We start from the raw sequence: 14475 nt of genomic DNA on the forward strand, positions 1-14475 counted from the left end.
AAAAACAAGGAGACACTAATGGCAAAGTCTGACTGTGTGGTATTTAAAAGGTTGCCCACCCAAGGTTGAAATGTGGGGTTCCCGGCCATTTGCTAACATTTGCAGGAATTTAAAAAGTACTCAGAAGGTTCCTTCAAGCTTTTGTCGTTGTTAACACAACAAGACCTGTGAACTTGGTGAAAGCTACAGTTTGAGAAAATGTGCAGCTTTCCAAAATAAAATGTACATTGATTTCATTGTTATATTTTCACTCTCTCTGCTTCAGTCCAGTTTCTGGACTCTTTGAATGCCTGGGAGGGGAAATGGCAATTAAAATTATTTGGTGGCTCCCCTCAAAATAGCACTGAAAGAGTTGAGGGACTCATTGCTTCTTTCAGTTTCTCCTGGGACAGACAAGGTTCTTGCCTTAGAGAACAGGATGAATACACCCATACAGTATTACACCTGTCCTCAGCTTATACGTGAGGGTAAGTTAGAATCTCTAATGCAATAACAAGAACAAAGGTTGGCAAAGCACCTGGACCAGATGGTATCACCACAGCCTATTATAAATGTTTATTCTGACAGCAGAAGTACCACTGAGAGCCATCTGAAATAAAATAATACTAAGGTGAAGAAACAAATGTTCAAACTTAAAGCATATGCCTATGATGTAATCTTGGTTCTGGAAAACCTGGTAGAATGTATGGAAGTATTATTAAACCCATCTAAATTTCCCAAATATACATAATATATATTGGAAGTCCAAACAACAATAAGGAAAAAAATTGAGTTGGAGTAATGTGTGCAAAAATATCTATTGCTAAGTTGGGGTCATTCCAAGAAAAAGGATGAATGCACAAAGGTCTGTTCAAGAGAAGAAATGGAGATGATGGGGGAATAAAAAGACAGTCCATTGCCTTAGTAAACCTTGATAGTCTCCTTAGATATAATTGTCCAGACTGTTTCCAAGGGACAATCGCTCACCTTCAGAAAAGGGGTTAAAGGTTCTAATGACTTGACCTGTAGAAATTCCCAAACAGAGGCAAGGAAGTGGGTCTCGACAGGAGCTTTGTTTTTTGTGTTTATTTCCTCAGAGCTGATGGATGAATAAGATAGGTAGATGAAAAGAAAGGAGGTAATTGCACCAGCCAACTCCAAGATGTGGATTTTGTGGTCATGTATCCATTCTAATTGAGTTCTACGTATTTTATCAACTGTGGATTTCTTTGGTAATGGTCCAGAAAAAAATATGGTGAATGCTGTGCCTATGAGATGTAAACAAAATTTGCTCAGCCCTTCGTTGGTTAGCCAGTATTGCGGTTTTGGGGATCAGAATCAAAGATATGGATTTGCAGCAGTTCATGGTTTCTGTAGATAAACCGTTTAGCTCCATGGAGCTTAGGAATGAAGATTCAACACCACAGTGTACCCCTAGACTGTATTACAACTCTGCTAATTCAGATTTATACTCTGTCAGAGCCTTTACTGGATCTCAGTGTAGATGTACTGAACTGCATTGTGTTGAGACACAGCAGTATTCACATGGAAAAGTATCCAAATCCCATTCTAAATTGTTGATACACTGAACACTTCAAGAGTATTTTCAGTCAAATATGTTGTTATACAACATTCTCCTGTATCTGAGGTATGTAACACAACCTGATTGTTTGGATTTTTCTCCCTGTGACTTCTAAATCTTGCTATGCAGACAACCAATAAACACAGGACTCATGACAGACAAAGATAAGTTATTAGTGAAAGTTATCAATTGTCAATTATGGTCAAAAAACCAACTAGTAAAGTAACAACGCCTCCGAATGATTAACATGTAAGTTGAATTACTGATGGTCTGGAAACTGAAAAAGGAATATCCTGCCACTTAAAAAAAGACAGTGTGGTATAACATTTACTTACTTACTTACTTACTTATTTCATATGCCACCTTTAAGAAATTACTTCAAGGCATAGAGATGGTAACTTATACATTGATGGAATTTGTTATGTAGAAGTACTGGTGATTTGAGTCTGTGGATGGGTAGTACCTCCCATGCCACCCCAAACATAGATGGCAACCCAGTTCTGTTAGGAACAATCATGTCCCATGTGTGGGGGAAAGCAACCTCAGGATCAGCGTGGGATGACACAGAGCTGGTAAAAGGGTGGGATGTTGTAAAAGCCACTCATTTGAGGAGTGAGGTCAATATCTTCAGGGGGAATAAGGGACTTCAATTGGAAATTCTGCAGGATCGTGGTGAAGAAGAGGAAAAGCTCCATGCGGGCCAAGGCTTCACCCAGGCAGATCCTTTTCCCTGAAAGAAAAATATGTTACTTTATTGGAGGAAAGGACGGACACATCCAACTATCTTTAATCACATGCCTCCTGAGATGCAACCTGTGATGTTTCCCCTTCAACCATCAATCTCATTGTCTTAGATCTACTCCTTTGTATCCAACTTGCTATGGATTTGTAGTTAAACTCAACCATTTGGAATAACCATTTCAGCCACCTTGCTATGAGATTTTGGATGGTCCCATTGTTCATTTGTGTTGCGACCTAAGTTTGGTGACTCTAAATCCAAAGGGAGCCAAAATCATTTCTAAATTTGTCAATCTTGATGTTACAGATTTTGATCTCTAGAGCTACTTGTAAGTAGGGATGCAATTCTTCAATCATTTTGGGTTTGAGGGAAGCAATTAGTAATTTTAGCAATTTTGTTCTGATTGCAAAATATTCTCCCCAAACTGTGCAATTTAAGAAAAACAGCAACCGAACAACTAGACAAAGAAAAGGAACAACCCAAGGAAGAATCTGATCTGGATGCTTGCACATTAGAATCTCCATGCTAAAAATACTCCCATTGATTGACAATGGTCGCAACACATCAAACAAAAGGAAAAAGATATTTCAACATCTGACTGATCAACAGAGGCTGATTTAATTGCTATTCACAAAACCCACATTAAAAAAACAAATATAAATCTCAGATTACATTTAAAAATTAAATCAAGTGCACATTGCATTGGACATTGTTAAGAAAAGTGGGGTAAATTGCTTTTGAAGGCAGATGATAGACTTCAGCAAGAACTGTGTATTCGTAGATGTGGGAACTAGAAAAAACACCAAAAGAGAAGAATGAATAGTAAAAGTAGCAGAAACAGAGGAAATTGGCATTACGACGATATCTTAAGCTAAAACACCCTTTAATATTCAAGCAAGATTGGGAACCCATGGAGGAGGAGGAAGTGGACAACAAGGCTATACAATTATGAAATGAAATCCAGCGAGTACATGACGGAGTTCTTAACCCTTACATAATTTTGCAAATTTTTAATGTGGGTTTTGTGAATAGCAATTAAATCAGCCTCTGTTGATCAGTCAGATGTTGAAATATCTTTTTCCTTTTGTTTGATGTGTTGCGACTAGGCCTGGGTAACAACGCAAAGATTTGTTTCTAAAATCGATTTGTATTTGGGGGTTTTTTTTTGTTTCGATATTTAAAATAATTACAAAATTTTCCTTTTAAAAAGTTTGATATTTACGAAATTTCGTAAATGGTAAAAAATTAACGAATCGATTTCCGAAACAATAACAAATCGATTAATTAATGGTGGACGCGACCGCGAAATACGCTAAAAAACCTCCAAAAACTTCTGAAGCTTCCCTCTCCCTCTGTTCTTGACTGTTGGTGTGATATTATAATTCTTTTTCACTAATTAAACCATAAAACTGGCCCAGACATGCGGAAATAATAACGAAACGACCTCAGAACAATAACGAAATGAATACAATAACGAAATATGAAGCATTTACAAAACGTGTTTAAAAATTCGTGTTTTTTAATGATTGCTCCAGAATGGTTCGTTATCGTTTTGTAATTGGAAAAATTAACGAATTACGAATTAACGAAACGAAACCGCCCAGGCCTAGTTGCGACCATTGTCAATCAATGGGAGTATTTTTAGCAAGCTCTAAAACCAAGTATGGGATGTCAAGTTAATAAACTAACAAAATGTAAATGCAATCCTTCTCCTTATTGGTGTTTTTAGGAGAGTTCTACCTGAGGAGAAAGGCACAAAGGCATCATTCTTCTTAAAGCGTCCACTCTCATCCAAGAAGTTCTCTGGGTTGAAAGCATTGGGGCTTTTAAACATTGTGGGATCATGCAAGACAGTGCTGAGTACTGGGTAGACCGTCATCCCCTGGGGAAAAAAAGAGCTATGAGCAAATTACAGTTCCAGAACAAATATCTTGCACAGCATTCTTTCAGTCTAAAGACTACGGAAAAGCTGGATTTATTGGAACTAGGTTTTACACTTAAACTTGTTTGATGGTTTAAGATACAATCTTCTTTTGAGGGAGAAAAAAACAGAATTGCGAAAATTCAAGTTGAACATCCGGAAGGCACAAAACTGTGGTTGTGGCAAACTTGGTGGTTCATGAGATTCATTTAAGTAGTCCATGAGATGAATGGAGAACCCTTTTATTGCATGCGCTTACTTGCCGTCTTCGCTTGTTTCTTAGGCTCAATCTACACCGCCAATAAAATCCAGATTATCTGCTTTCAACTCAATTATATGGCAGTGCATTTATTTATTTAATTACCATATTTGTACCTCACCCTTCACCCCAGAGTGGACTCAAGACGGCTTTACAACAGACAGCAATTTGTTGACATGACACATATATTAAAAATAAACAATTACCATTAAAACCAAATAATTAAAACATAAATGATTAAAACAATAATTAAAATCATGCCATGAGTGTAGACTCATATAATCGAGTTCAAAGTAGATGATCTGGATTATCCGATTTGATAATCTGGATTACATGGCAGTGTAGATCCAGTCGTAGATTCAAGGTAATTAATTCCATTACGGAATTATGCGATCTATTAATTTTTGTTCTAAAATTTACCAAAAAGTGTCTTCTTAGTTGTATTACATAGAACCTATCACCTTACCTCCAGAAATCTGTAAATGCTTTCAAGAGGAATGTGGCTTTGAGAACTGAATATGTCAAGGTAGGACTAAAGTGCATCCAGCTAAGAGCTGAATGCTTCCCTTCTGTTCCCTCCCCAGCAGAGAAATAGGTGTCAGGGGCACTGAACATTGTTGCACCAATGTAACAGAATTCCTACCTTTCCAATATTTTTTAATGGAATTAGACAAGGGGTCATCAAACTACGGCCCACGGGCCACATGTAGCCCTCTGAGAGCATTTATCCGGCCTGCTGAGGAGAAGGCCTCCTTCTCAATTCCCATTGGGCCTGGCAAGCAGTGAAAGCAGTGAAGGGCTTTGTGTGATGCCAGGCAGTGTGGTACAGCCTCTCTTGCTTGGCTCGCACAAGAGGCAGCACAAGCCAGGCAAGTTGCACTGCATGGCCTGGCCTCGCACAAAGCCCCTCGTCGCTTGCCAGGCCCAATCCCCTCACCTTCCTCACACCGCCTGTCAGGCCTGGCAAGCAATGGAAGAGGGTTAGGGGCTTCATGCGATGCCAGGCCACGCGGTGCAGCATCCCTTGCCTGGCTCACATGAAGAGCAACGCAAGACAGGTAAGCTGCACCGTGCAGCCTGTTCTCTTGTAAAACCCCTTGCCGCTTCCATTGCTTGCATGGCCCGACGGGCAGCGCGAGGAAGGCGAGGGTGGCCTGGCCTCGCACAAAGATCTTTTAAACATTGAAATGAAATATAATTCATGCTTACATACTCCAAAAACCACTTTCCAAAAGACAGAAAATAGAAAATTTTCCTCATTTTCTTTGGAACTATTTTATCTTCAGAAATGCTAAAGTTAACTTGTTCTATGTATTCCTATATTGCTTTCAGCAGCCCATGGTTGGGTGTGTGTGCATGTATGTGCTTTCAGGTCACCTTTTATTTAGGGTGACCCCATGAATTTAATAGGAAATACTCAAAAATAGTTTTGTCAGTTTCTTTTCTCTGAAATACAGCACCTGCTATTAATTTGTGGCTTCCCATCCAAATACTAACCAGAACTGGCCCTGCTTAGCATTCAAAATCAGAGACATTTAATCTTTCATTGACTTTGCCAAGTATTATTCTTCTGTACAGTAGTATCTGTTACCCCAGTGACCCAACTTGTACAGACAGTCCCCAAGTTACAAACAAGTTATGTAGGTTTGTTCTCACTGTAATTTGAGTTTGGTTCAATTTTATTGAATGCTCTTGGTTGGCAACAATTCATCCCAGAAACTCCCAAATTCCAAAGTCTATTTTCCCCAAGCCTCTCCAGTATTTTCTGTTGGTGATGGGTATTCGGCTGATAGGTTAATCAGTAAACATATTCATGGGTCCCCTGCTGTTATATTAACACTGTTATCCATGCTGTGACATGCTTGAAGTCAAATTTTCATTTATTTGTAATTAGAAATAAATATTTCACAATAGATAATTACATATTGTTTTTGTGATTAATCACTATGCTTTATGTTCAGATTGTAACAATGAAAATACATCCTGCATAATCAGATATTTACATTACAATTCATAACAGTAGCAAAATGAGATATGTGCAGTATGCATAGAAATTTGATCATAGTTTTTTTTAAAAAAACTATAGTCCAGCCCTCCAATGGTCTGAAGGACAGTTAACTGGCCCCCTGTTTGAAAAAGTTTGAGGATCCCTGACTTAGACAATCTAAAACCATCTGCTGTCTGGTAACTGTAGGTGGGATTGAATCACAGTGTAATGTCCCATGAATACCTTCAATTAGTAGTATACTGGTTGCCCCACGACTGTACCTTAGGGATATGATATCCTCTGAATTCAGTGTCACGAGTAACCATATGTACCAAATCCAAAGGAAGGATATCACTGCATCTCTGCACTTCGTGGACAACGGCATCTGTATATGGCATTTGCCTCCGATCTTCAATGTTTGGGACACGATTACGGCCAATCACTCGATCAATTTCTTCATGCACTTTTGCTGTTAAGGTATGAGGACAATTAACTCCTTGGGTTTGTGACTCTCAAAGGAAATGAGATTCTACTTCCAATGAGACTAAAGGGGAACATGAAATCCCTTCCTATTTGTTGCAGGAAGACTGACATTTCATCCATAGCAACAACCTGCATGGCCTGATTGTGCCTTCCTCTTGTAGAGAGAACACTAATTTTTTCTCATACCTTGCACCTCTTCAGTCATTTCTCTCCTTTCCAGTTATTTCTGAAATCACCAACTATTGGCAGGTCTGTGTAGTAGCCAAACATTTTAAAGTCAGTATTTGCCAAAGTTTTTACCAACAAAATAAAGTATTGGCAGAGCGGTTCCCAGCTGAGAAAGGGTTTATTAAGAACATGAAAGAGTTTATCTAACTGGGAGATGATGGGTGCAGTTTTCTTTCAGCCACAGTTGGAAAAAAAATCCAAAAGGAACATCTGTCAAGTTATTTTAAAAAATACCACAAAAAATAGAATATGTCATGGACTGGAGGATCCTCCTTGGTCTATGGGACATTTGAAGGAGGTTTTACCAAGTTATTAATGGGAGCTGGTTACAGGGATCAGTCAATCCCCCTGTTTAAACAGCTCCACTGGTTGCCAAAAAGTTTCCAGTCCCAATTCAAGGTGCAGGTGATCACCTACAAAGCCCTAAATGGTTCAGAACCTGCCTATCTTTGAGATCGCATCTTCTCTTACGAACCAGTACAAACTCTAAGATCATCTAGGGGGGCTCTGCTCTCGCTTCCACTGCTGTCTCAAGCCCGGCTGGGGGGAATGAGGGAGGGGGGCTTCTCGATGGTGGCCCCTCAGCTCTGGAACTCCCTACCTGAGGAAATCAGATTGGCACCCAGCCTATCCATCTTCCGTAAGGACCTTCAAACCTGGATGTTCTGTTGTGCATTTGATTAGGCAGCTCACCAGAAATTTGATTGATCTCACCATAGCTCTTTGCACTTTCATTGGCCCCCACACCTGTAATCATGTTCTGTAAATGCCTAAGGATGTTACCCTCCCAGCTGTGACCTTTAACTGAATTTGAAACAAATCTTGCACTTTCCCTGGCTCTACCCAGGAATGATTGCACATTCTCTGATCCCCCCCCCCCCCCCGCACTCAGCCCTTAATCTTTCAGCCATGATACTGTTTTTAATTTGTGTATTGTGACTGATGTTATTTGATTTTGTTGTTGTTTTTTATTGTGTGGGTTTTAATATGTATTTTGTGCTTCACCCTTGTAAGCCACCCTGAGTCCCTTTGGGGAGATGGTGGCGAGGTATAAGAATAAAGTTGTTGTTGTTGTTGTTGTTGTTATTATTATTATTATTATTATTATCAAATATACTATTTGAAGGGCAACGGACCATGGTTGAAAGAAAAAGAACAAGTTTGTTCCAGACTTCTGTGCCAGAAACAAACCAGTGTTGCTGGAAGTGAGCCTAGGAAGACCACTGAGCATTTCATCAGGGACTGCCCTTTGACCAAAGAGATCTGGCAAAGGTTGGCTGTCATCATTGACTGGCCGGACTTGGTGCTCCAAACTTGGGAGGCAGTGGTCTCTGGAATTGAGCTGGAAACCGGTATTAGGGGGCCACGTCAACACCAAGGAAGGAAAAAGAAGAGTAGACAGCAGGGGGACACTCAGGGGGCCTTTTGTTCCTTGGTCAAAACAAAGTTGATAAACTTGTATGTTCTCCTGGCCCTGGTTTTCCAGAGACGTTGAGAAATAACAACTCAAAACCCAGCAAATGTTATCTCTAGTGTGAATTGGGTAGTAGAGAAAATAGGAGCTCTGAGTAAAACAGAACAAGGCAGAAAGCCCTCTAACCAAATGAAAAAGTTCTGGCTCTGGCTGGCAGAGACCAAGCCTGGGATCACCTGAAGGGTTGTAGGTTTTAGATAGATAGATAGATAGATAGATAGATAGATAGATAGATAGATAGATAGACAGACAGATTTAATACAAAATAAAATTTGAAGAGTTTGAGATATATTAACTGATATGTGTGTGTGTGTGTGTGTGTGTGTTTGCAATTGTGTTTGTAAATATAACTGTTTTTGTAATTGAAATCTAAGAAATAGATAGATAGATAGATAGATAGATAGATAGATAGATATACCGATAGATTTAATACAAAATAAAATTTGAAGAGTTTGAGATATATTAACTGATATATGTGTGTGTGTGTTTGCAATTGTGTTTGTAACTATAACTGTTTTTGTAATTGAAATCTAAGAAAGAAAAACTGTGAAGAAATAATCACAACTGATTTTGTAACTGTAATAATTTAGAAAATGTAAATGTTGCAAGCATTGTATAAACTGCAAAACTAAGTAGGTCTCATTTAATTGTAACTGTTAGCAAATGCATGTTTATTATAATAAAAAAATACTTATATAAAAAAATACTTATATCGAATGGGCTCTCAGTATTTGTCAAAGTTTCTACCCAGGACACATGGATGCCAAGGTCCTACTATAGACAGTGGTGTAGTAAAATGGCATCTCATATATAAAAAGCCAAACAATGCAAACAAATGCTGTAGAAAACCTGAGAATCAGTGAAATGGTGGGAGGATACAACTGGGTTTATATCCGTGTGAGACTTGGTATGCAGCCAAATCAAGGCTTGCTTTTTCTAAACATTTTCAAGCCATGATTAGCTAAATCTATAGGTGCAGAACCCATAGATACAGGGGCTGACCATTCTCAAATGATTATGGAGAAGTGGAAATTTGGGTGGAATTTGACCATAGAATTTGGATAGAAGTTGAATATAGAATTCCCTTGGAAAAACTAAACATTCCTAGAGATAACATGTTAACCAAATCTGTAAATGTTCAATCTGCCAATTTGTGCTAATTGTAAATGATATTAACAATAACAATACCTTGCACTTCAGGATATTTCATCAGACACTGGAAGCCATATTTCAAGGTGGGACTGCCCGTCTCTGTTCCTCCAAGGATCAGATTAAGAACGCTGACCTCCAAGTTCTTCATAATAAATTCACTGTCTGGATTGTCTTTTTCCTGAAAGCAGGAGAGAACAAGACATCATGAGAGAATTCCAACTCTGATTGGAAGTGAGTAGGATAGATTAGAGATTTCGTATTGCGTTTCCCTAAGTGAGAAGGATTATTGGACAGTCAATGCAGAGTCGTGTGACCTTCATGCACCAACAAGATACCTTTTCCATTTGGATGAGGAAGCAATCAATATAGTCACGTGGGAAATTAGGGTCCAGGGTCTCTTGGTTCTTCTTGATTCTCTTGGCAATGAAGAGCTTTATGTCCATGCAATCATAGATCTTATTGTAGATTCCAGGAATGTAATTCAGGTAGTTGGCATACATGTCATAGAACTGCACAAAGAGAAAAACCATGGATAGTTGCTGCATTCCATCCAAGCATCAACAGCAATTCCTTATTTTACTCTTGAGGGATTTTCCTAAAGGTTCAGAATCCTGGTAGTGAAAACAAGTTGAAATTGAAAGAAGAGAAAGAGCACTTGGATAGGAGATGGGTCACAAGAGCATGGGGATTTGTGGCTGGATTTGTGAGATGAACATCTAGAAATGTGAGAAAGGAAGAGGGAAAACTCAGGGGAATTGTAATACTTTAAACTGAGCATTACTGCAGAAGGAGTACCTGAGCCCAGGAGGTGCTCATCTCCCAGAAGAACTTGTTTGCCATCACCATGAGGGCCTGGAATTCTTTGTCCTCATAGTCGAAACGATTCCCAAAAGCAATAGAACAAATGATGTTGGCGAATGCCCGGCTGAGGATGAAGGTAAGATCAAAAGGCTTTTCTGAAGCACAGCAAAAAGAATGAATGAAGAATCAGTCCACAGAAGGTCTTTCTGGTGCCAAGAACAGGCCCCCAATGCACACTGCATCCACTAATTGTGGGGCAAAGGGAGCTGTAGTCCCTCTTGCTTAGTGATTACAGTACTTTCATTGAACAGAATGAGTTCAACTGTCTTTGGCACCTGTCTTACCCTTTGTATTCCGAAATTCTTCCAGCAAGAATTGGGCCTCCTCTTGAATTCGCTCTTCAATAGATTTTTTCCCCATTCCAAAATTCCTCAAGACGGTGAGGGTGAACCGGCGCAGTTCCTTCCACCGTTGTCCATTGGTAAAGGCCATTCCTGAAGGAAGCAGGAGAGAAATGACATGACAAGTGCAAAAAAACAGCAGGACCATTATTATAATCATAAATGGAATGCCTCACCATATCCTTCGAAGGAAGGCACCATTGAAGGCATGGTCGTCCTTCCGCTGAACTCTTCTGCCTTGTCTACCAAAGCCTCCTTTACAGCTTGGTGTCCACATAAGATCAGAACTGGACTTGTCCCAAAATAGACGGTGAAAACAGGGCCATATTTTTCACGTAGCTGTAGGGGAAATCATCCTTTTACTGGTTGCACAATCTCTGCGCACAAACTCATGTCACACAATTTGGGATCAACTAGTACCTTTCAAAGTATGCAGAATCTTAATGCAGAGTTTCAATTTTAGTTAGAACAAGCACTTGATTAGAGTAATGATCCAATGGGATGAAAATTTGATTCCACCTCCTTTGATCCATCCCAGTTGAAGTGATCCCTTAGAGTTCCTCAGTATAGATGCACTCTAACGCTCTTTCTACTCTACCACATTATCCAGTTTATCTGATTTGAAATCGATTACATGGCAGTGTAGACTCATACAATACTGTTCAAAACCGATAATGTAATAATAATAGTAATAACTTTATTTTATACCATCTCCCCAAAGGGACTCGGGGTGGCTTACAAGGGACAAGCCTGAAGATACAGATTAAAACCCACACAATCAAAGGAAAGTGAAATCAACAACAACATCAAAAAAATATTACAATCACAGTACAAAATTTAAAACAGTATCATGGCTGAAAGTTTAAGTGCTGAGTGCGAAGGGAATGAAATGTAGATTATCTGCTTTGATCATCTTGATTATATGACAGTGTAGAAGGGGCCTAATAGTCCTGTAGTATTCTACAGTCTTCTACACTATTGAATTGATCCAGCTTGACAGCACTTTTACTGCCATGGCTCAATGTTGTGGAGTCATGGGAGTTGTAGTTTGGTGAGACACCAGCACTCATGGGTAGAAGAGGCTAAAGCCGCCCTGAGTCCCCCCTCGGAGGTTGGGAAGGGCGGGGTAAAAATGCGCGAAATAAATTAATAAATTGTAAAACTAAACCCCCTCTCTGAAATTTTCCAGGTTAAAAAACATCTGGTTTACTCATGAATCTTAACTGGTTAACCAAATTCCCATGCTAAGCCTATAAGAAGCAAAAATTAAAGGAGTTCCTCCAGAACTGCAAGTACTATCTCAAGCAAATTTTGACAATTTATTCACGCTGTCATTACTTGCAGCCATAGCCAAGATAGTGGAAGCAACCAAGTCCCCCCCCCCCCTCAACATAACAGCTGGCAAAGCCTAAGGCACCCGGGGGGGGGGGGGGGTTGAAGGCCTTCATGAAGGAGACCAGACTTGGTGAGGGTGGTTGAGGCTTTGTAGAAACTCCAAGGGCTTTCCCTTCTTGCCCCCCCTCCCCTTTTCCAGATAGTAGGGTTCCTATTACTTGCTATGCCTTTGCCTTGGCATTTATTGGTGGGAAATGAGGTTTCAAAGAGAAAAGCAAAGAAGAGGGAACAAGAAACAAAGCTGTTGTTATGCTGAGAAAGGTTGAGCCATGAAATACATGAAAGAAAGATCGAATTGTTTTTGAAGTTGTGGTGAAGACAGCCAGAATTATTTCTTACACTGAAAGTTCTGTTGAGCAATTTCAGGAAACAGGAAGATACAATGTGAAAAGGACCCTCATATCTCCCAGACCATCCAGAGAGTGAGGCCCAGCATACTACCCTGTGTATTTATTCATATTTGTCATTATCTCAATAAGGTACCATTGAAAAGTGATATTGAATAACTATATTTAGTCTCATCGGAATTCTAAAGGTGTTAGGTAAATTTCGTCTCATGCATTTGGGGTTCAAACTTCTTATCATGACTACAAATGGAATTAACTGGAAAAAGAAATGTGCTGATTCCAGTGTTCACACTCGGACTTGCATTCTTGAGTGTTCACCAAAGTTTATCGATGGACTTGGATTTCTGTCAAAGAGTATTGGCACAGTTTTCAAGTGTTTCTAACAGATGTTGTGGTATTCTTTTATAACAGTCATTTTCAGTTATTTTAAGACTTGAAACATTGGAACTAAAATAAAAATTTGATTTAATTAAATATATATAAAATATAGAATTAACCATAGAATTTAAATTATTTTGTGTTATGGAACTATTCATGATTCACCCAACCCCCCCCCCCCCCAGCACAAATTCTGGCTATGTCCCTGGCCCCAGGATTCAATAGCATTGTACAATGTCAATTAAATCATGATCACTAGAGAGAATTCTAAGTCCCTCACCAAACTACACATTCCGGGCTTCCACAGAGTGGAGCCCTAGTAATTAATGGAGTATCACACTACAAATCTCAGAAACTATTCCAGACAAAGAATAGCATTTGCACTGTCTGGTGTTCTTTAGTGTAAATGTGAGTCCTATCATTGACTGACACACCACGAGACAGAGAGGAGGAAAGATAATATGCAAGAATATCTTGAAAAACTTAGGATTTTCTTTGGGAAGAGATTTTTCTTAATTCTTCTTTGCTACAGATTATAACCATGAAATAGAAGATACAAAGAAAGAAGACAGACAAAGAAAGTAAAGAAAAAGATAAGAGGATAAAGATAGCTTCCAGTGTTCCATGCATACTTCTTTCCATAACCAATCATTTAAGATCATTAAATATAAACTTCTTTTTACCCATATAAGGTCTGAAAGAGTCCAAAAAAAGTCCATACCTTGAGAAGAGATTTTAATGTTTCAGCTGGCTTGATTTGCAGGAAATTCCCAATCAGGGGCAGTGGAGTGGGTCCCGGAGGAAGTCTTCCCTTGTGCAATTGTTTCCTCTTAGGGTTTATAAGCAGATGGCAAAAAATAAAGACCGCGAGGAGGAGAATGAGCGTACTGGCCCATTCCATGATGCAGGTTGTCAACTGTCTTTCTCTTTTGGCACTGGCCTCATCTAAGCTGAAGCTTTATAGACTTTCATTGGGGTTGGTTGGGCACCGCCTTCTGTGTTTTATAACTGCTCCTACCAAGAGTGCAAGTCAACAGTAAGACCAGACAGAAACCAACCAGTGGAATTAGGGAAAAGATTGTTTATTCCTTCATGGCAAGGGATTGAATATGGCATGAATAGCTCTTGTGGTGTCTTCCAACTCTGGGAGTCTGTAATAGTTTCTTTCCTGGTAAATCAGGGTTGTGGATATTTTGTACAGAAGGCATTTTTTTTTAATGTTTACCCACAGCAAACATTCTAAGGCGACTTACATAAATTATCCATTTTTGTAAGCTGTAAAACACCCAAGGTATCATTTACTATATACCAGTGTTTCTCAACCTGGGGGTCAGGACCCCTGGGGGGTC

At 39.4% G+C, this 14475-nt stretch overlaps 1 protein-coding gene across 1 annotated transcript; it reads right to left on the reverse strand.

The window, feature by feature from the left end:
• Positions 1–1755: 1755 nt before the first annotated feature.
• Positions 1756–14083, reverse strand: LOC137094922 (cytochrome P450 2G1-like). The gene is made up of 9 exons (XM_067460918.1): positions 13848–14083; positions 11183–11345; positions 10950–11099; positions 10600–10760; positions 10140–10313; positions 9841–9982; positions 6749–6936; positions 4041–4182; positions 1756–2291 (listed from the first exon to the last, which is right to left on the reverse strand). Exons 1-9 carry the CDS (start codon positions 14025–14027, stop codon positions 2110–2112), a joined length of 1482 nt encoding a protein of 493 aa, XP_067317019.1. The 5' UTR covers positions 14028–14083; the 3' UTR covers positions 1756–2109.
• Positions 14084–14475: the final 392 nt, after the last annotated feature.

The sequence above is a fragment of the Anolis sagrei genome, chromosome X (assembly GCF_037176765.1).
Source record: "Anolis sagrei isolate rAnoSag1 chromosome X, rAnoSag1.mat, whole genome shotgun sequence".
Classification (NCBI taxonomy): Eukaryota; Metazoa; Chordata; class Lepidosauria; order Squamata; family Dactyloidae; genus Anolis; species Anolis sagrei.

Coding starts and splice junctions, on each gene's coding strand:
- LOC137094922 (XM_067460918.1), bottom strand. CDS start 14,027: ATGGAATGGGCCAGTACGCTCATTCTCCTCCTCGCGGTCTTTATTTTT. Junction 9,983..10,139: donor TCCTCATCCAAATGGAAAAG/GTATCTTGTTGG, acceptor TCCTGCTTTCAG/GAAAAAGACAATCCAGACAG. Junction 2,292..4,040: donor CTTTGTGCCTTTCTCCTCAG/GTAGAACTCTCC, acceptor TTTTTCTTTCAG/GGAAAAGGATCTGCCTGGGT.